The following is a 21375-nucleotide window of genomic DNA, read 5'->3' as shown; positions in this document are numbered from 1 at the left end:
ATGTGCTTCAATTTGTTTCCATTTTTGGGGAAAACAAATTTTGCCCATTTTTGGGCTTCCTAACCAAGGCTTAAAGTCACTTCTCCCCAAAGCTCAAATGCTTTTTCCTAAAAGTACAAAAAAAAACACCCCAAAACTAATAGGATAAAAAGCCATATTCAAATATTTTATTTTTATTTTATTTTAGGTTTAAAATCCCTTCTTCCCAAAGGTTCAAATACTTTCTCCTAACAGTCAAAAATAAACAAAAGCAATTAGATTTTTAAAAGCCATACAAAAATATTTTATTATTTTATTTTAGGCTTAAAATCCCTTCCTTCCAAAATCCAAATACTTTCCCCTAAAAGTCCAAAAATAACCAGAAACAATTGGATAAAAAAAGCCATATCCAAATATGTTATTTTATTAATTATTATTTTATTTTAGGCTTAAAATCCCTTCTTCCCAAAGATTCAAATACTTTCCCCCTAAAAGTCAAAAATACCCAAAAGCAGATGTATTATTATTGAAAAGCTATATCCAAATATTTCAAAGCTATTGGATTTTCTAAAATATTTTATATTTTATATATTATTTGATTATTTATTATATTATAATTTATATTTTATTATGATTTATTTTATATTATATTTGATTTTTATTTGATTTGATTTGTTTTTTTAATTTTATTGGTAATTTTTGCTCCTATTTCTCCCCCATTTGCAGTCCCAAAACTTTTATTTTATATTAGATTTTATTATTATTTATTTTAGATTAGATTAGATTTTTTATTATTTTTATTTTATTTTATATTTGATTATTATTTGATTTGATTTTTTTATTTTATTGGTAATTATTCTTGATATTTTCCCCCCATTTGCAGTCCCAAAACTTTTATTTTTATATTATTATTATTTTATTTTATATTAGATTTTTATTAGTAGTATTTATTTTATATTAGATTAGATATTTATTTTAATTTTATATTTGATTATTTATTATTATTATTTTATTAGATTTGATTTTTATTATTTTTATTTTATATTAGATTTGATTTTTATTTGATTTGATTTTTTTTATTTTATTGGTAATTTTTGCTGATATTTTCCCCCCATTTGCAGTCCCAAAACTTTTATTTTATATTATCATTATTTTATATTATATTTGATTATTTATTATTATTATTAATTTTATATTAGATTAGATTTCTTACTATTATTTTATATTTGATTATTTATTATTATTTTATATTAGAATTTTTATTATTATTTTATTTTACATTTGATTATTTATTATTCGTATTTATTTTATATTAGATTAAATTTTTATTATTATTTTATTTTATATTTGGTTATTTATTATTCGTATTTATTTTATATTAGATTTCTTATTATTATTTGATTTATTTGATTTGATTTTTTATTATTTTATTGGTAATTTTTACTGATTTTTCCCTTAATTTGCAGTCCCCAAACTTTCTGCAAACCTCTTTTGCCCCGCAGGACCGCCAACGCGCATGCGCCCGCGAGTGGGAACGAAAGGAGGGAGAGAGAGGCGGAGGGGGGGCGGGGTTGTGCGTAACGCATGACGTCCTGGAACCCTCCGCGCTGACGCAAGGCACGTACGGCGCGTTTGGCCTCCTCCTCGTCGTCGTCGTCCTCCCCCTGGAGGCGCGCGCGGGTTATTTTGGAACGCCGGCCCGCCCCCGTTGCTAAGGGGAGGGGAGCTGGGCCCGGGCGGCGCGCTGATTGGCTGAGGCGCACAGCCCTAGGCCACGCCTCCTTCTGCCTCTGCTTTGATCCCTCTTTCTTTTTTTTCCTCCTCTGAAAAGGCATCCCAAAAAGGAAGGGCTAAAAATAAAAGTCCTATTGGAAGAGCATCAGGGTTTTTTTGCCTGCCATATTATGGGATGCAACGTCACCTTATCTGCTCCCTGATTTGACAGGGAAAAGGAGCTTATTCCAGCCCATATTATATATATACATATACATACATACATATACATATGCATATACATATACATATATATAATGGGCTGGAATATACATACATATGTCTATATATATATATATAATATAAATCTTAAAGCAACTTGGGTGCATCTACACTCCTGAAATTATAATTATTTGCTGTGACCTGGATTATATGAGTCTAAACTGCCATACAATACTATATATATATATATATATATATATATATATATATATCCCAGACAGATTATGATTCCTCTAGAACATGGCCCTATAGCCCGAAAAAACCCACAAGAACCTAGTGATTCCAGCCATGAAAGCCTTCAACAATACATAGATTATGATGATGATAATATTCTCATTATCTGCCATAATATATATATATATATACATACACACACACACACACACACACACACACAGAGAGAGAGAGAATAGAATAATAAAAATAATAAATCTTAAAGCAACTTGGGTGCATCTACACTCCTGAAATTATAATTGTAATTATTTGCTGTGACCTGGATTATATGAGTCTAAACTGCCATAAGATGCAGTATATCTATATATCTATCTATCTATCTATCTATATAGTATAATAGAATAATAAAATAATAAATATTAAAGCAACTTGGGTGCATCTACACTCCTGAAATTATAATTGCAATTATCTATATATCTATATATATGTTATAATAGAATAATAAATATTAAAGCAATTTGGGTGCATATACACTCCTGAAATTATAATTGCAATTATTTACCATGACCTAGATTATATGAATCTAAACTGCCATAAGATACAATATATCTATATATCTATATTTATATTATAATAGAATAATAAATCTTAAAGCAACTTGGGTGCATCTAAACTCCTGAAATTATAATTATTTGCTGTGACCTGGATTTTATGAGTCAGAACTGCCATAAAATACAATCTATCTATCTATCTATCTATCTATCTATCTATCTATCTATCTATCTATCTATCTATCTATCTATCTGATTGCCATAAGATGCAATGTATCTATATATCTATATCTATATATTATAATAGAATAATTAAAATAATAAATCTTAAAGCAACTTGGGTGCATCTACACTCCTGAAAGTATAATTATTTGCTGTGACCTGGATTATATGAGTCTAAACTGCCATAAGATACAATATCTATCTATCTATCTATCTATCTATCTATCTATCTATCTATCTACCTACCTATCTATCTTATAATAAAATAATAAAAATAATAAATCTTAAAGCAACTTGGGTGCATCTACACTCCTGAAATTATAATTATAATTATAAATAATCAAATATAAAATAATAATAGTAATAATACAATAAATAACCCAATAATACATAAAATAAAATGTAAAATATTTTAGAAAATCCAATTGCTTTGAAATATTTGGATATAGCTTTTCAAAAAAAAATACAGTTGCTTTGGTATATTTTTTACTTTTAGGGGGAAAGTATTTGAATCTTTGGGAAGAAGGGATTTTAAGCCTAAAATGAAATATTTGGATATGGCTTTTTTATCGAATTGCTTTTGGTTATTTTTGGACTTTTAGGGGAAAGTATTTGAATTTTGGAAGGAAGGGATTTTAAGCCTAAAATAAAATAAAATAAAATAATGAATCTGCTTTGAACTGGATTATATGAATCTAAACTGCCATAAGAAATAAATTAAATTAATAATAATAATAATAATAATAATAATAATAATAATAATAATAATATAATCCAGCTCAAAGCACATAATTGTGAGAGTTGAAGTCTAAAACAGCTGGGGGGGGGTCGAAGTTGGACCACAGGAAACAGGAAATGACACTTGCAAACCAAGAACAGAACATTTTTCAAATTATACAATATAGTAGAATAATAATAATAATAATAATAATAATAATAAGATGACGGGTCCGGAACAGAACATTTTTCGAATTATGCAATATAGTATAATAATAATAATAATAATAATAATAATAATAATAATAATAATATGATGGTGATGGTGATGATGATAGGTCCAAGTTTGGACTTGAACTCCCAGAAAACTCTGCTCTCATGGTCAGGAATTCTGGGAGATGAAGTCCAAAACATCTGGAGGAGCAAAGTTGTGGGATTGCTATGACCAAAAAAAGAGAAGAAAGTGTGTCCATGTTTTCGTCTTCTGCAAAATGGTCCTTCAGAGCCTATTAGGAGAAGACAATTATGTTGTCTATGTGACAACGCTGAGCACGTCCTTGCTAGCAAGCATAGGATGATGGGTGTTGTAGTCTTATGTTGTCTATGTGTCTGGTCCTCCAAGATCTAATTGGGTTCCAAAGCCTTAGGCTGGCTCTAAGGTTGAAGTTGCAATGGGAAAACTGCTTGGTGTGAAGCCTTCTCCAAGCTGGTGTTGAAGGACAACGCTGAGCATGTCCTTGCTAGCAAGCGTAGGATGATGGGTGTTGTAGTCTTATGTTGTCTATGTGTCTGGTCCTCTAAGATCTAATTGGGTTGCAAAGCCTTAGGCTGGCTCTAAGGCTGAAGTTGCAAACTGCTTGGTGTGAAGCCTTCTCCAAGCTGGTGTTGAAGGACAACACTGAGCACGTCCTTGCTAGCAATCATAGGATAATGGGTGTTGTAGTCTTGGAGGCATCTGGCTTGGGAAAGGCTATGGAGCAGACCAGGGCAAACCTTGGCCCTCCAAGTGTTTTGGACTTCAACTTGGAGTTGAAGTCCAAAACACCTGGAGGGCCAAAGTTTGCCAACCCTAAGAAAAGAAGAAGCCACCAGTGTTGATGCCATGTTGAAGACCAATGTCTCTGGGTCTTCTCAACCTGCAAAGGTTCTGAGCTGGGGTTGTCCTTGTGTTCCCTCTGCAGGAGTGCAGCGGCCTTGGGGAAATGCCTGGATCCTTTGTGCCGACAGTGACTGCCATATCGACTAGCCAAGACCTCCAGTGGCTGGTGCAGCCCACCCTGATCTCCTCCATGGCTCAGTCGCAGCAGCCGCCCCAGCCCCAGCCCACGGTGGACCCCTACGACCTGCCCGGGACCAGCTACGCCACTCCCGGGATGAGCGGCTACGTCTCGGGCCCCTCTGTGGCCCCTGCGCCACCACCACCGCCACGCCCCACCAGGGCCCGCCCCCGAAGGCCGCGGGAGGAAACGGTGAGCGGGGAGGAGGAATGTAGGGCCTTGCTCCTCCTGTGGAACTTCCTCTGGGGAATCGGCGACGAGGTTACTAACTCAAACCTTTCTTGTCCTGTCCGTCCAATCTTGGTCACTTCACCTTTCCTACAGGGCCACTTCACCTTTCCCCACCTGGCCACTTCAACTTTCCCCACCTGGCCACCCTTCTCCTCTCTAAAACTTCACCTTTCCCCAACTGGCCACTTCACCCTCTCCTCTCGAAAACTTCACCTTTCCCCACCTGGCCACTGGGCCACTTCACCCTTTCCACCAAGCCACTTTGTCTTTCCCACCTGGCCACTTCACATTTCTCCACTGGGTCACTTCACCTTTTCCTACCTGGTCACTTCACACTCTGCTCTGTGAAACTTCACCTTTCCCCACCAGTTCACTTCACCTTTCTTACCTGGTCACTTCACCTTTTCCCACCTGGCCATTTCTCCTTTCCCACCTGGCTACTTCACGCTCTCCTCTGTCACTTCACGTTCTTCCCCACCCAGTCACTTCACCTTTCTTACCTGGTCACTTCACCATTTCCCACCTGGTCATTTCTCCTTTCCCACCTGGTCACTTCACGCTCCCCTCTGTGACACTTCACCATTCCCCACCTGGTCAGTTCACCTTTCTTACCTGGTCACTTCACCATTTCCCACCTGATCATTTCTCCTTTCCCACCTGGCCACTTCACGCTCTCCTCTATGACGCTTCACCTTTCCCCACCTGGTCAGTCACTTCACCTTTCTTACTTGGTCATTTCACCTTTTCCCACCTGGCCACTTCACCCTCTCCTCTGTGACACTTCACCTTTCCCCACCTGGTCACTTCACCTTTCTTACCTGGTCACTTCCACCTTTTCCCACCTGGTCATATCTCTTTTGCCACCTGGCCACTTCACCTTTTCCCACCTGGCCACTTTACCCTCCTCACCGGGCCACTTTGTCTTTCCTACCTCACCACATTAATCCACCGGATCACTTCACCTTTCCCACTGGGCCACTTCACCCTCCCCACTAGTCCACTTTGTCTTTCCAACCTGGCCACATTTATCCACTGTGTGATTTAACCTTTCCCACCAGGCCACTTCACCCTTCCCACCTGGGTGCTTCAACCTTCCCCACTTGGCCACTTCACCCTTCCCCTCCTGACATGTTGGAACCAAAACAGGGTTTCCCTGCAAACTCAATCGCAGATAGAGAGTGCCTTTTGCTTCATTTCCAGGACTCATTTGCCCCCCCCCCCCCCATGTTCCGCTCTGATCATTTGCTAGGGGTTCCTAACTAGGTTAGAGTTGCAAACCAAGGATGTGAAAGGTGATATGAGTCATAATAAGGAATTTGCCACCTATGTATCTTGCAAGAGTTCTGACAATACCTGTGTGCACCATTGCAAGCTCCATTGTTGTGGTAGTTCGGGTTTTTCTACTTTAGGGGCTCCTACCGTAATCGTTTACTCATCTGGCTTCGTGCCACTTTGGGGAAGGGGCCGTGCCATTGTTATCTTACGGTCCACCAAACCTCGGTTGCAATGTCCCGTGTAAGTCCAAAGGGTCTCCGTCCTTCCTGGCTCTGCCTTAAGGCTGAAACGTGTTAATTACCCGCATAGTTGCCAGCGCACAGCCAAGGTCCATGGGTTGGTCTCATGTCTCGAAGGGGAACGGTTTTCTGGCCCTCCTCCGTGGGATGACCAAGCTCCTCTATCTTGTTCTTGCAGCTGACTCCCGAAGAAGAAGAAAAACGGCGTGTCCGTCGAGAGAGGAACAAGTTGGCTGCCGCCAAATGCCGGAATCGGCGCCGAGAGCTGACGGACCGCCTTCAAGCGGTGAGTAGTTGCTTGTGGGAACCTTACTCATTAGGAGAAGAGGGTGCCAAAACACTTGCAGTGTCCTAACTCAAACCTGCAAGCTTGCATGATCAACTGGGTACCATTCAGCTCACATATGGTGCCAACAGAAGGTTGAGTTGTGCTCCACAACTTAGATGTTTATGGCTGTGCTGAATGGTCCTCTGAGAGCAATAGGACTGAGGGAGAGAATGTCAAAGACAGAACATGGGGTCTAGCTCCTAAACTGGTCCTCAAATAGGGTTGGCCGGAAGTGTACCATTCCAACGTTTACAGTGTCCCTGTAGGTGTTTATCAACCACCTTCTCATGGTTGGTCAACATGAGATAGGATCAGCTGAGTTGCAATAAGTACACTAACTTTTTGGAGTTTCCTAGAGCAAATCTTCTTAAACTGTGGGTTCCCTAATTGGACATTGTGTAGTTCACCACCTAGTGGCTACTTTATGCAATTACATTAATCTTGTTAGTAAGGATTATGCAGCCAATGCTTCAGCAGCGCTTCATAGAAAAGGGAAATCAGCCTATCTATATACCTGAGGTCATGTAAAAAATTTCTCAGGCTCAAAGGAGTCACGGGTGGGAAAAGTTGAAGGAAACTCCATCCTAGAGGACTAAGATTCTGTTGGTATTTATCAAGCACTTTCTCATAGAGTCATATGGAGCTGTGATTGTTACAGACTCCCATTTTGGAGACTATTTGGGGTGTCCTAGAGTAAAGTGACCTAAACCAAGTCATGTGTAACTTGCCACCTAGTGGCTGTTTTATGCAATTACATGTATCTGTTAGCAACTTCGAGCAGCAAATGCTTCGGCTGTGCTTGCTCTGAGTTTAAGAAGCTCTGTCCTAGAAGACTAATTTGGGTTCCCCAAATGGAATGTGGGGCTCAAGGGAAAAAATAAATTGTGTAGCTTGCCACCTAGTGGTTGTTTTATGCAACTACACAGAACAGTTTGGAACCAACCACAAGTAGCAAATGCTTCAGCTGTGCTTTCTCTGAGTTTAAGAAGCCCTATCCTAGAAGACTAATTTGGGTTCCCCAAACAAAATGTGGGGCTCAATGGAAAAAAGAAACCATGTAGCTCGCCACCTAGTGATTATTTTATGCAATTACACAGATCTATTAGGAACCAATCACAAGCAGCAAATGCTTCAGCTATGCTTGCTGTGAGTTTAAGAGGCTTGTTCCTGGAAGGCTATACTCCTGTAAGGTGTTTATCAATGACCTTCTAATGAGTCTCTTGCAGGAGAGAAAGCGGGGTATAAATAAATATGATAATAATAATTGTTTAGTGTGAGACTAGAGTCAAGCCAGACTGTGATAGTTCTGGCCTCTCATTTAGGGACTCTTGGGGGTGTTCTAGAAGACTAATCCCCTGTAAGGACAAGAAGGTCAGTGTGAGACAGAGTCAGCCAGGCTGTGATAGTTATAGATTATCATTTAGAAGCTTTGGGGGATGTCCTAGGGGACAAAGGTTGCTACCTAGTGGTTGCTTTATTGAATTATATGAATCTCCTAGCAACTACAAGCAGGAACTTTTTGGGGTGTCCTACAGCAAAGTGACCCCATTTGAGATCTCTGGACTGAATGTGAGGGTCACAAAAAAAATCATGTAGCTTGCCACCTAGTGGCTGTTTTATGCAATTATATGGATCCGTTAGCAACTGTGTGCAGCAAATGCTTCAGCTGTGCTTGCCGTGAGTTTAAGCAAACCCTGTCCTATAAGACTCATCCCCTGTAAGGTGTTTGTGAATAACGGAGTCATCCAGGCTGTGATAGTTCTGGGCTCTCATTTAGGAACTTTTGGAGATTTCCTAGAGGATGAAACTCACCACCTAGTGGTTGTTTTATGCAATTGCATGGAACTGTTAGCAACTGCAAGTAGCAAATGCTTCAGCTGTGCTTGCTGTGAGTTTAAGAAGCCCTGTCTTAGAAGACGAAGTCCCTGTAAGGTGTTTGTCAATTACCTTCTCATGGTTGGTCAGTGTGAGACAAACACAGCCAGGCTGTGATAGTTACGGGCTCTCCTTTAGGAACTTTTGGGGATGTCCTGGAGGACAAAACTTGCCACCTAGTGGTTGTTAGCAACTGAAGCAGCAAATGCTTCAGCTGTGCTTGCCATGAGTTTATAAAGCTCTGTCCTAGAAGACTACACTCCATAAGGTGTTTGTCAACGACCTTGTCATAGTTGGTCAGCATGGGAGATGTCCTAGGGGACAAAGCTTGCCACCTAGTGGCTGTTTTTTTGCAAGTGCACAGATCTGTTAGCAATCACAAGCAGCAAATGCTTCGGCTGTGCTTGCTGTGAGTTTAAGAAGCCCTTTCCTAGAAGACAAAATCTATGTAAGGTGTTTGTCAGTGACTTTCTCATGGTCAGTCAGTGCCAGGTGGGGTCAGCTGGGCTGTGATAGTGATGGAGTCTCATTTAGGTCTCTTGGGGATGTCCTAGAAGACTACAACCCATAAGGTGTTTGTCAGCAATCTTCTCAAGGTTGGTCAGCGCAAGATGGAGTTAGCTGGGCTGTGATAGTGATGGGTTCTCATTTAGGGTCTCTTGGGGATGTCCTAGAAGACCACACCCCATAAGGTGTTTAGTCAGTGACCTTCTCAAGGTGGGTCAGCACAAGATGGAGTTAGCTGGGCTGTGATAGTGATGGGCTCTCATTTAGGGTCTTTTGGGGATGTCCTAGAAGACTACACCCCATAAGGTGTTTAGTCAGTGACCTTCTCACGGTCAGTCAGTGCAAGATGGAGTTAGCCGGGCTGTGATAGTGATTGGCTCTCATTTAGGGTCTTTTAGGGATGTCCTAGAAGACATCTCTAAAAGACCCTAAGCCAGCAACCTTCTCATGGTCAGCGACCTTCTCATGGTCAGTCAGTGCAAGATAGAGTTAGCCGGGCTGTGATAGTTATGGGTTCTCATTTAGGGTCTTTTAGGGATGTCCTAGAAGACTACACCCCATAAGGTGTCTGTCATGGTCGGTCAGTGCGAGACGGGGTCAGCCAGGCTATGATAGTTATGGGCTCTCATTTAGGAACTTTTGGGGATGTCCTGGAGGACAAAGCTTGCCACCTAGTGGCTGTTTTTTTGCAATTGCACAGAACTGTTAGCAACTACAAGCAGCAAATGCTTCAGCTGTGCTTGCTGTGAGTTTAAGAAGCTCTGTCCTAGAAGACTACACTCCATAAAGTATTTGTCAGTGACCTTCTCATGGTTGGTCAGTGCAAGACAGTGTCAGCTGGGCTGTGATAGTGATGGGCTCTCATTTAGGGTCTTTTAGGGATGTCCTAGAAGACATCCCTAAAAGACGCTAAGTCAGTGACCTTCTCATGGTCAGCGACCTTCTCACGGCCAGTCAGTGCAAGATGGAGTTAGCCAGGCTGTGATAGTGATGGGTTCTCATTTAGGGTCTTTTGGGGATGTCCTAGAAGACTACACCCCATAAGGTGTTAGTCAGTGACCTTCTCATGGTCAGTCAGTGCAAGATGGAGTTAGCCGGGCTGTGATAGTGATGGGCTCTCTTTTAGGGTCTCTTGGGGATGTCCTAGAAGACTATACCCCATAAGGTGTTTAGTCAGTGACCTTCTCACGGTCGGTCAGTGCAAGATGGAGTTAGTTGAGCTGTGGTAGTGATGGGCTCTCATTTAGGGTCTTTTGAAGATGTCCTAGAAGACTACAACCCATAAGGTGTTTAGTCAGTGACCTTCTCATGGTCGGTCAGTGCAAGATGGAGTTAGTTGAGCTGTGGTAGTGATGGGTTTTCATTTAGGGTCTCTTGGGGATGTCCTAGAAGACTACACCCCATAAGGTGTTTAGTCAGTGACCTTCTCAAGGTCGGTCAGCACAATATGGAGTTAGCCGGGCTGTGATAGTGATAGGCTCTCATTTAGGGTCTCTTGGGGATGTCCTAGAAGACTACACCCCATAAGGTGTTTAGTCAGTGACCTTCTCACGGTCGGTTTTAGTCAGTGACCTTCTCAAGGTCGGTCAGCGCAAGATGGAGTTAGTCAGGCTGTGATAGTGATGGGCTCTCATTTGGGGTCTTTTGGGGATGTCCTAGAAGACATCCCTAAAAGACGCTAAGTCAGTGACCTTCTCATGGTCAGCGACCTTCTCATGGTCAGTCAGTGCAAGATGGAGTTAGTCAGGCTGTGATAGTGATGGGCTCTCATTTAGGGTCTTTTGGGGATGTCCTAGAAGACTACAACCCATAAGATGTTTAGTCAGTGACCTTCTCATGGCCGGTCAGCGCAAGATGGCGTTAGTCAGGCTGTGATAGTGATGGGTTCTCATTTAGAGTCTTTTGGGGATGTCCTAGAAGACTACAACCCATAAGATGTTTAGTCAGTGACCTTCTCATGGCCGGTCAGCGCAAGATGGCGTTAGTCAGGCTGTGATAGTGATGGGTTCTCATTTAGAGTCTTTTGGGGATGTCCTAGAAGACTACAACCCATAAGGTGTTTAGTCAGTGACCTTCTCACGGTCGTTCAGCACAAGATGGAGTTAGCCAGACTGTGATAGTGATGGGCTCTCATTTAGGGTCTCTTGGGGATGTCCTAGAAGACTACACCCCATAAGGTGTTTAGTCAGTGACCTTCTCACGGTCGGTCAGTGCAAGGTGGAGTCAGCTGGGCTGTGATAGTGATGGGTTCTCATTTAGGGTCTTTTGGGGATGTCCTAGAAGACTACACCCCATAAGGTGTCTGTCATGGTCGGTCAGTGGAGACGGGGTCAGCCAGGCTGTGATAGTTAGTTATGGATTTCCTTCCGCCGACGCTCCTTCTCCTGCTGCCCTGACTCCGGTGCTTCCTCCGCAGGAGACGGACCAACTGGAGGAAGAGAAAGCGGAGCTGGAGTCGGAGATCGCCGAACTGCAGAAGGAGCGGGAGCGCTTGGAGTTTGTCCTGGTGGCTCACAAGCCCAGCTGCAAGATCCCTTACGAGGAGCTGGGTCCAGACTTGGGGGCCTCTTCCTCCGCTGGCGAGGTGGGCGCCTTGGGCCTGCCGGTCAAAGAGGACCCCTTTGCGCCCACGGCCTATGCCCCGCTGCCCGTCCATTACCAGCCGCAGCAGCCGCAGCAGCAGAGCCTTGGCGGACTCCCGGCGGAGGTAGCGTTTTCTAGTTCTTACTTTACACATGGTGAAGCGCTGACCGACCCGTACCCCGTTAACCCTTCCTATACGTCTTCGTTTGTGTTCACCTACCCAGAGGGAGCCAGCTGCGGAGCAAGCCACCAGCGGAACAGCAGCAGCGACCACTCCTCCGATTCCCTGAACTCTCCCTCGCTCCTTGCTTTGTGAAAACTCAAAACAAACAAACAAACAAGGCCCAAACTCAAACAAACAAACCAAAACCAACCCCCATAAGGCATACGCTAAAAACCACATGCGCTATTCTTCAATGTGAGCCAAAGGCGGGCCAAGGGATGGAAAATTTAAAAAGGCGCATGCAACCGCCATCTTAGCCGAACCGGGAGCATCCAATGTACAAAACATCCCACCTGGGCATTCATGTGCAGGGGGAAATACAAAACCACCCAGCCTGCGAAACCGCCATCATTTCAGCCACGCAACCGTGTTGTTGTTGTTGTTGTTGCGCTTCGACTTCTTGCTGTCGTGAAACTTTGCTCGAAACGGACAATGCAATGCGCCCAAATGCACGGATGGGGAACCTTTTGCCAAAGGAGATATGCTCTGTGTTTAGTGTTTCCACGCGACGCTTCGGATCGAGGAGAACGAGCGGGTTTTGGGGATTTCCGAGCTGCGAGAAGACGACCGGAGGAGTTCCGAGCCTAGTTTTTGCTTTGGAAACGGTTGGGCCTTCGCTTTGGATGGGGTCTGATTTTCTCTCCAATGAGCTGGACTATGACGTCTCTTGTTTGCTTGCTGTTTGTACGAAGCCGAGCAAAAGGCCGTCCCCGATCCGTTGGGAAAACGAGGATGAATGGGGGTCCCCCCATTGGTGTCTGGCACCTTTTTTTGCTGCAAAAAGCTGTGTTCTCGCTAATTCTGTATTGGTTGCTAATTGTGAATATTTGTGCCAGTTGCATGCTTCGAAAACGGCCACATTGATGCTATTTCTCAGCCAGTTTGAGCATAAACTCCACCTGGTGTGTCTTCTTGAGCCAAGTTAGTCTGTGCCATAGTCAAGGAGGAACGTGAGAGAGTGGGACTCTGGGGACTCGAGTTCGAATCCCCGTTCAGTCTTGAAACCCCCTTGGGTGAGTCACACTCTCTCAGCCTCACAAAGGCAAGCCTCTTCTGTGCAAAGAAGACCCCTCAACATACATTGGGAACACAACGGCGAAGTAGAAACGGAATGGCCCGTTGTGGCACAATGAATATTTTGGGTTGCCATAGGTCAATAATAATGACACTGGCCGTCCCTTTGGTGACCTCTGTCCACTTGCCCAAGACCAAAAAAAAATGTAATGCTCGAAATGCACAAAATGATTTTATTTTAATATACATAGATCCCTTATTTTAATATATATAGATATATATCTTATAGGTCTTGACAGTATGACTTTGTGCTAACTTTGCTCTTGAGTAAATATTGCAGATGTCAATGGGTTGCACTTCTTGGATCTTTATTATTGTTATTATTATTTACCTGGTTGGTAAAGAATGCCAAAATTTGCACATGTTGTCACTTTAAGGGTTTTAGGGACCTCTCTGCAAAGAGCCAGTGTGCCATAATGGGATGAGGGTTGGGTTGGATCTACACTGCCAAATAATGCAGTTTGGACTGCATTACATGGTCAGTATATAATGCCATAATTGATTTGAGGATTTGACTGGGGCTGGATCTACACTGCCAAATAATGCAGTTTGGACTGCATTACATGGTCAGTATATAATGCCATAATTGATTTGAGGATTTGACTGGGGCTGGATCTACACTGCCAAATAATGCAGTTTGGACTGCATTACATGGTCAGTATATAATGCCATAATTAATTTGAGGGTTTGATTAGAGCTGGATCTACACTGCCAAATGACGCAGTTCAAACCACATTATATATGCTCAGTAATTAGGCCACCTGGTGGCGCAACAGGACAAACCACTGAGTTGCAGGTTGGCGATTCGAATCTGGGGAGCGAGGTGAGCTCCTGTTGTTAGCCCCAGCTTCTGCCAACCTAACAGTTCAGAAACATGCAAATGTGAGTAGATGAATAGGTACCGCTTCTGCGGGAAGGTAACGGCGCTCCGTCTAATCATGCTGGCCACATGGCCTTGGAGGTGTCTACGGACAACGCCAGCTCCAGCTTAGAAATGGAGATGAGCACCAGAGTTCCAGAGTCCGACACACCTATGCTATGATAATTGAATGCCGCACTAGGTATCCCTTTGGTGCCCTTTATCAACTTGATCAAGGAAGCAAGAGGTTGGATGGCTATCTGTCGAGAGAGCTTTGATGGTACCTTTCTTCCTCCATGGTAGAAATAGGGTTGGACTAGATGACCTTTAGGTTCCCATCCAGCTCTAATATGCTATGAATATTGAATGCCTCACTAGGTATGCCTTTGATGCCCTTTGTCCACTTGCTCAAGGAATCAAGAGGTTGGATAGCCATCTGTAAAGAGTGCTTTGATGGTGGCTTTCTTCCTCCATGGTGGAAATGGGGTTGGACTAGATGGCCTTTGGGGTTCCCTTCCAGCTTAATGTCAGGGGAAACCTTTCCCTTTTATAGCCCCATATAATGCAATTCAAGCATGCAACTGCACTTGACCATATAATGCAGCTTATGTTGCATTATTTGGCAGTGTAGATCCAGCCATTTATCTTATTGGGTGACCTTAATGCATGTCACACTCTCTCAGCCTCAGAGGAAGCCCATGAATGAATCTCAGCTAGGAAAAAAAAACATGAAAGGGCTGGCGTCAATTGGAAATAACTTGGAGGCATTTAAATAAAGTATTATATAAGTTTGAACTGTGTTATTTGGCTGCGCAGATCCGATTTAGCCTGTCGGGTGACCTTAATGCAAGTCACACTCTCTCAGCCTCAGAAGAAAGCCATGGCAAGCCCATTGTGAATAAGTCTAGCCTGGGGAAAAACCCACGAAAGGGTTGCCATCCATTGAAATAACGTTTAAATAAAGTATTATTATTGTTATTATTATTTACAAGCCACAAAAGGGTTGCCATCCATTGGAAAATACATTTAAATATATTATTGTTATTGTTATTGTTATTTACAAACCACGAAAGGATTGCCATCCATTGGAAATGACATTTAAATAAAGTATTATTGTTATTATTATTTACAAACCACAAAAGGGTTGCCATCCATTGGAAATGACATTTAAATAATAATAATTATTATTGTTATTATTATTATTTACAAACCACGAAAGGGTTGCCATCCATTGGAAATGACATTTAAATAAAGTATTATTATTATTATTATTATTATTATTATTTACAAGCCACAAAAGGGTTGCCATCCATTGGAAATTACATTTAAATTAAGTATTATTATTGTTATTATTATTTACAAGCCACAAAAGGGTTGCCATCAATTTGAAATGACATTTAAATAAATAAATAAATAATAATAATAATAATAATTATTATTATTATTATTATTATTGACAAACCACAAGAGGATTGCCATCCATTGGAAATGACATTTAAATAAAGTATTATTATTATTATTATTATTATTATTAATAATAATTTACAAACCACAAAAGTTTTGCCATCAATTCGAAATGACATTTAAATAATAATAATAATAATAATAATAATAATAATAATAATTTACAAACCACAAAAGGGTTGCCATCCATTGGAAATGACATTTAAATAAAGTATTATTATTATTATTATTATTATTTACAAACCACAAAAGGGTTGCCATCCATTGGAAATGACATTTAAATAAAGTATTATTGTTATTATTATTATTATTATTGTTGTTTACAAACCACAAAAGTTTTGCCATTAATTCGAAATGACATTTAAATAATAATAATAATAATAATAATAGTAATAATAATTTACAAACCACAAAAGGGTTGCCATCCATTGGAAATGACATTTAAATAAAGTATTATTATTGTTGTTTACTATTATTATTATTTACTATCCCGACAGCTGAAAACACAAGTCTTTTTAGTCTCTTTTCACAATGGTGACACTTTGATCTCCTTATAAAACCCTGGGATTTATAGTATGCCAAGGACGCAAGCAGTAAACTTTCGCAAAACTACAAATCCCAGGGATTTGTAGGTTGCAGAATCCAAAAGCAACCGTTGCGCAGTGAGATGAAGATTAGAATTGAATCCAACCCGGTGGCTTTATGCTGATAACCTGAACCCCACGAATGTTGTGTTATTGGGGGGTCTTCCCCCTTGTCGAATGGCCTTTCCGAACTGCTCTGGCACTTTCCCCAAAATGATTCCTCTTCCCGAAGGGCCGGCCCCACGGCCCGGTCTGCTTGCCTTTGCTCGGTTTCAGGGTCGATGGTTTGGGACTTCTTTGGGTGACCGGAAATGATATACTGTGAATGGACTTTTCTTCTTCTTCTTCTGTACGGCGGCTTCTCTTGATATTGTGAGGCATTCCTTCCTTCGATGCTCTCTCCTTGATTTCCCTTTCCCGGCTCAACCCTATATCCTGTCTCGCTTCCCCTTCCTTGAAGGCCTTCCTTGTTCACTGTCCACTTGAGGAGTTGGCCAAACCTTAGCAAGACAGAGAACGAGTCCTTCCTTGTAGATTTCCCCCCTCGGCTACACACTCTCAGCCTGCAATAGGGTCACCTTAAGGTTGCCATAAGTTGGAAAGGACTTGAAGGCTTGCAGCAACAGAGGGTGGAGGGCCATCTGTCGGGAGGGCTTGGATTGTGTCTTCCTGCACGGTAGACCTGGGATTGGACTAGATGGCCTTTGGGGTTCCCTTCTAACTCTATGAACAATGATAGAGGCTGGATTGTGTCTTCCTGTATGGTAGATCTGGAGTTGGACTAGATGGCCTTTAGAGTTCCCTTCTAACTCTATGAACAATGATACAGAGGCTGGAAGGCCATCTGTCAGGAGGGTTTGGATTGTGTCTTCCCGCACGATCGACCTGGGATTGGACTAGATGGCCTTTGGGGTTCCCTTCTAACTCTATGAACAATGATAGAGGCTGGATTGTGTCTTCCTGTATTGTAGACCTGGGATTGGACTAGATGGCCTTCAGGGTTCCCTTCTAACTCTATAAACAACTATACAGAGGCTGGATGGCCCTCTGTCAGGAGGGTTTGGATTGTGTCTTCCCACATGATAGACCTGGGATTGGACTAGATAGCCTTTGGGGTTCAGAGACTGGATGGTCCTCTGTCAGGAGGGCTTGGATTGTGTCTTCCCGCACAATAGACCTGGGATTGGACTAGATGGCCTTTGGGGTTCAGAGACTTGATAGTCCTCTGTCAGGAGGGCTTGGATTGTGTCTTCCCGTGCAATAGACCTGGGATTGGACTAGATGGCACTTGGGGTTCCCTTCTAACTCTATGAACAATGATACAGAGGCTGGATGACCATTTGTCGGGAGGGATTGAATTGTATCTTCCTGTACGGTAGACCTGGGATTGGACAAGATGGCCTTTGAGATTCCCTTCTAACTCTTTGGTGCCCTTCGTCAACTTCTCCAAGGAATCAAGAGGTTGGATGACCATCTGTCAAGGCAGAAATGGGGTTGGACTAGATGGCCTTTAGGTTCTCCTCCAGCTCTAGTTCGCTATGAACATTGAATGCCACACTAGATATCCCTTTGGTGCCCTCTGCCCAAAGGAGCAAGAAGCTGTCTGGCCCTCTGTTGAGAGTGCTTTGATAGTGCCTTTCTTCCTCCATGGTGGAAATGGAGTTGGACTAGATGGCCTTTGGGGTTCCCTTCCAGCTCTAGAATGCTATGGTATTTAGGTTCCCCTCCAGCTCAAGTATGTTATGAACATAGAATGCCGCACTAGATATCCCTTTGGTGTGCCTCCGTCCACTTGGCCAAGGAAGCAAGAGGTTGGATGGCCATATGTCGAGAGTGCTTTGATGATGCCTTTCTTCCTCCACGGTGGAAATGGGATTGGACTAGATGGCCTTTAGGTTCCCCTCCAGCTCTAGTGTGCTATGAACATTGAATGCCGCACTAGGTATCCCTTTGGTGCCCACTTTCCGCCTGCTCTTTCCAACGCCCTGCCTTTGTTGAGTTGGCCTAGCAAAGTAAACAAGGGTTGTTCTCCTCCCAAGCCTGAGCTGCTTTGCCCTGTAACTTCTCTATTAGCTCCGAACTGCCGCTTGCTGTGCTCTGAGTGCGAATCCTTGTCCCTTTTGCCCTTGCTTTGGACACCACTCTTGCCTCTTCTCCTCTCCCAGTCCGACCAGTGAGCTTTCCAAACTGGGGGACCAACTGCCGCCTCGCTTTGCTTCGGGCCTCTCTCTATGCCGCTTGACCGAATGTCTACAGACTTTTTTTCCTTTTTCTTGTGACCAAGCTTTAGATGTTGTTTATTTTTTTCTCCCCCAAAAGGACAATATTATGACGCTGATTATTATTTCCAGTTCTACGGACTTTTTATTTTAACCTGCTTTTAATATTGTTTATGTCGATAATACACCTGCTAAGGGAACGGGGGAATATTTCTATTATTTTTTTATTATTATTGTTGTTGTTATTTACCTACCCCATTGTGCTGTATTATTATTAATATTATTATATTATATATATTTTATTTTTTTGGTGATGTGTCTTATTAAGCAACGGAAGGGGAGGGCCAGCCACAGGGCCGACCGCCTTCCTTGCATTTTAGCAACATAGCAAATAAAGTCAGCTTTGAAACAACAATGCACTTTTTTAATGATGGATATAAGATTTATTTTTTCTAACTCATGTAAAAACCAAAAAAAGAGCACCGACAAGGTGAAAAATAAAAGGATCTCGAGCCCTAGAGCTGCCTCGATTTCTCCCCGGGTTGCGCCTTTTTGCCTTAATGTTCGTGGATGGGGAATGTAAGACTGTAGGATCTATATAGCAATATTAAATGACCACTCACAAGCCGGTTCTGCTTTGAAATGGATATATTGCACGTATCTCTGCAGCAAAGAAAGACACTACTGACTTGTTCCCACCTCCACTTCCTTTTATACACCTTTTCTGCCTATCTTCCCCTTCTTCCCAGTTTCCTTATTAGAACTTGTTGCTTCACAACTTCCAATACAAGGTTTCCAGCGCCCTGTTCTGACTTCGAAATGTCACACAGAGAGAATTGAGGCAGCCAGGATGATTCAGTCAGGATGTCACAGAGGGAATTTGTGATGTCTTCATGCCATCAGAAATTGACTCCTGACAGGGAATTGGAGGTGGTTTGTGTATCAAAGGACAACATGCACCTATTCAACATAAAGGAGAACATCACATTATTATTTATTTTATTTATTTATTTCGAGGTTTTATATACCGACCCTCTCACCTTCAAAGAGGGATTCGGACCGGTTCACAACATGTGTTAACATACAAAGAATATACAATAACAACACAATGCCACTTCATTACACGATTAAAATATCAGCACCATACACATTAAAACATTATCATCACAGTTAAAAGAGCCAAATCGTCCAACACCATCACAATCCCATTCATCCTCCTCCTTTCCTGTGGGCAAAGAATTAAATCAGTTGTCAAATGCCATGTTCCACAACCAGGTCTTTGTTAGTTTCCTGAATGTCATGAGGGAGGGGGCAGTTCTGATCTCTAATGGCAGGGAGTTCCAAAGTCGAGGGGCCACCATCGAGAAGGCCCTGTCCCTCGTCCCCACCAGCCGTGCTTGTGCAGGCGGTGGTGGAGACAAGGGACAGGGCCTTCTCGATGGTGGCCCCTCGACTTTGGAACTCCCTGCCATTAGAGATCAGAACTGCCCCCCCCCTCATGACTTTATTATGGCCAAACATCCACATTTTCTGGGGTTAGGAGCACAGGATCCCCATTCATGTTTATGTCTTCCAAGCTGGCTTCCTTTGCAATCGTCTCCAGGATCCAGCCCTATTAAAGGTAGTGATATCGAGTAAGAATTTAGGGGTCTTTGCCAGGAGACAGAGACCGGCCAGACCCATCAAAGAGAGTCCTTTCAGCCCTGGTGAGAAAAGAAGTACCCAATAAAGTTTTCCCTGATTTTCCAATAAAAGTCTCCCCAAGTTGAAGAAAATGCCACCAAGTTGCCTTTATTTCATTCCAGCTGTCAAGCTGTTCAGTGTGGGCGAGGCAAAACTACGGTGAGGTGGATCAATAATTGGTTAAATGGACGAACCCAGAGGGTGATTCTCCTCAAGGCTTCCTCCTCTTCATCCTGGAAAGAAGTGACAAGTGGAGTGCTGCAGGGTTCAATCCTGGGCCCGGTCCTGTTCAACATATTTATTAATTACTTAGATGAAGGGCTAGAAGGCAGGATCATCAAGTTTGCAGACGACACCAAATTGGGAGGGAGAGCCAATACTCCAGAGGACGGGAGCAGGATTCAAAACGATCTTGACAGATTAGAGAGATGATGGGCCAAAACTAACAAAATGAAGTTCAACAGGGACAAATGCAAGATACTCCACTTAGGCAGAAAAAACGAAATGCAAAGATACAGAATGGGGGATGCCTGGCTTGAGAGCAGTACGTGTGAAAAAGATCTTGGAGTCCTCGTGGACAGCAAGTTAAACATGAGCCAACAATGTGATGTGGCGGCAAAAAAAGCCAATGGGATTTTGGCCTGTATCAAGAGGAGAATAGTGTCTAGATCTAGGGAAGTCATGCTCCCCATGCTCTATTCCGCTTTGGTTAGACCACATCTGGAATATTGTGTCCAATTCTGGGCACCACAATTCAAGAGAGATATTGACAAGCTGGAAAGTGTCCAGAGGAGGGCGACGAAAATGATCAAGGGTCTGGAGAACAAGCCCTATGAGGAGCGGCTTAAGGAGCTGGGCATGTTTAGCCTGAAGAAGAGAAGGCTGAGAGGAGACATGATAGCCATGTATAAATATGTCAGAGGAAGCCACAGGGAGGAGGAGGGAGCAAGCTTGTTTTCTGCTTCCCTGGAGACTAGGACACAAGGGAACAATGGCTTCAAACTACAAGAGAGGAGATTCCATCTGAACATGAGGAAGAACTTCCTGACTGTGAGAGCCGTTCAGCAATGGAACTCTCTGCCCCGGAGTGTGGAGGAGGCTCCTTCTTTGGAAGCTTTTAAACAGAGGCTGGATGGCTATCTGTCAGGGGTTATTTGAATGCAATACTCCTGCTTCTTGGCAGAGTGGGGTTGGACTGGATGGCCCAGGAGGTCTCTTCCAACTCCTTGATTCTATAATTCTATAAGCTGCAATCCCTTGCCAAAAACTGACATGTTTTGCAAGGCAGAACAGTACATTTTTATAGAGAAACAGAG

At 42.6% G+C, this 21375-nt stretch overlaps 1 protein-coding gene across 1 annotated transcript in view; it reads left to right on the top strand.

Moving 5' to 3' along the window:
- LOC137095363 (protein FosB-like) overlaps nucleotides 1-12779 on the top strand; it is a 16569-nt gene extending 3790 nt beyond the window's left edge. Inside the window, exons 2-4 of the mRNA XM_067461958.1 lie at nucleotides 4820-5107; nucleotides 6839-6946; nucleotides 11787-12779. Coding sequence (XP_067318059.1) covers nucleotides 4820-5107; nucleotides 6839-6946; nucleotides 11787-12269 — 879 coding nt within the window. The 3' untranslated portion in view covers nucleotides 12270-12779. The remainder of the gene's footprint in view (nucleotides 1-4819; nucleotides 5108-6838; nucleotides 6947-11786) is intronic.
- The last annotated feature ends 8596 nt before the right edge of the window (nucleotides 12780-21375 follow it).

The sequence above is a fragment of the Anolis sagrei genome, chromosome Y (assembly GCF_037176765.1).
Source record: "Anolis sagrei isolate rAnoSag1 chromosome Y, rAnoSag1.mat, whole genome shotgun sequence".
Classification (NCBI taxonomy): Eukaryota; Metazoa; Chordata; class Lepidosauria; order Squamata; family Dactyloidae; genus Anolis; species Anolis sagrei.
The sequence above is the reverse complement of the archived record's forward strand: the minus strand, read 5'-3'. Positions and strand labels throughout refer to the sequence as shown.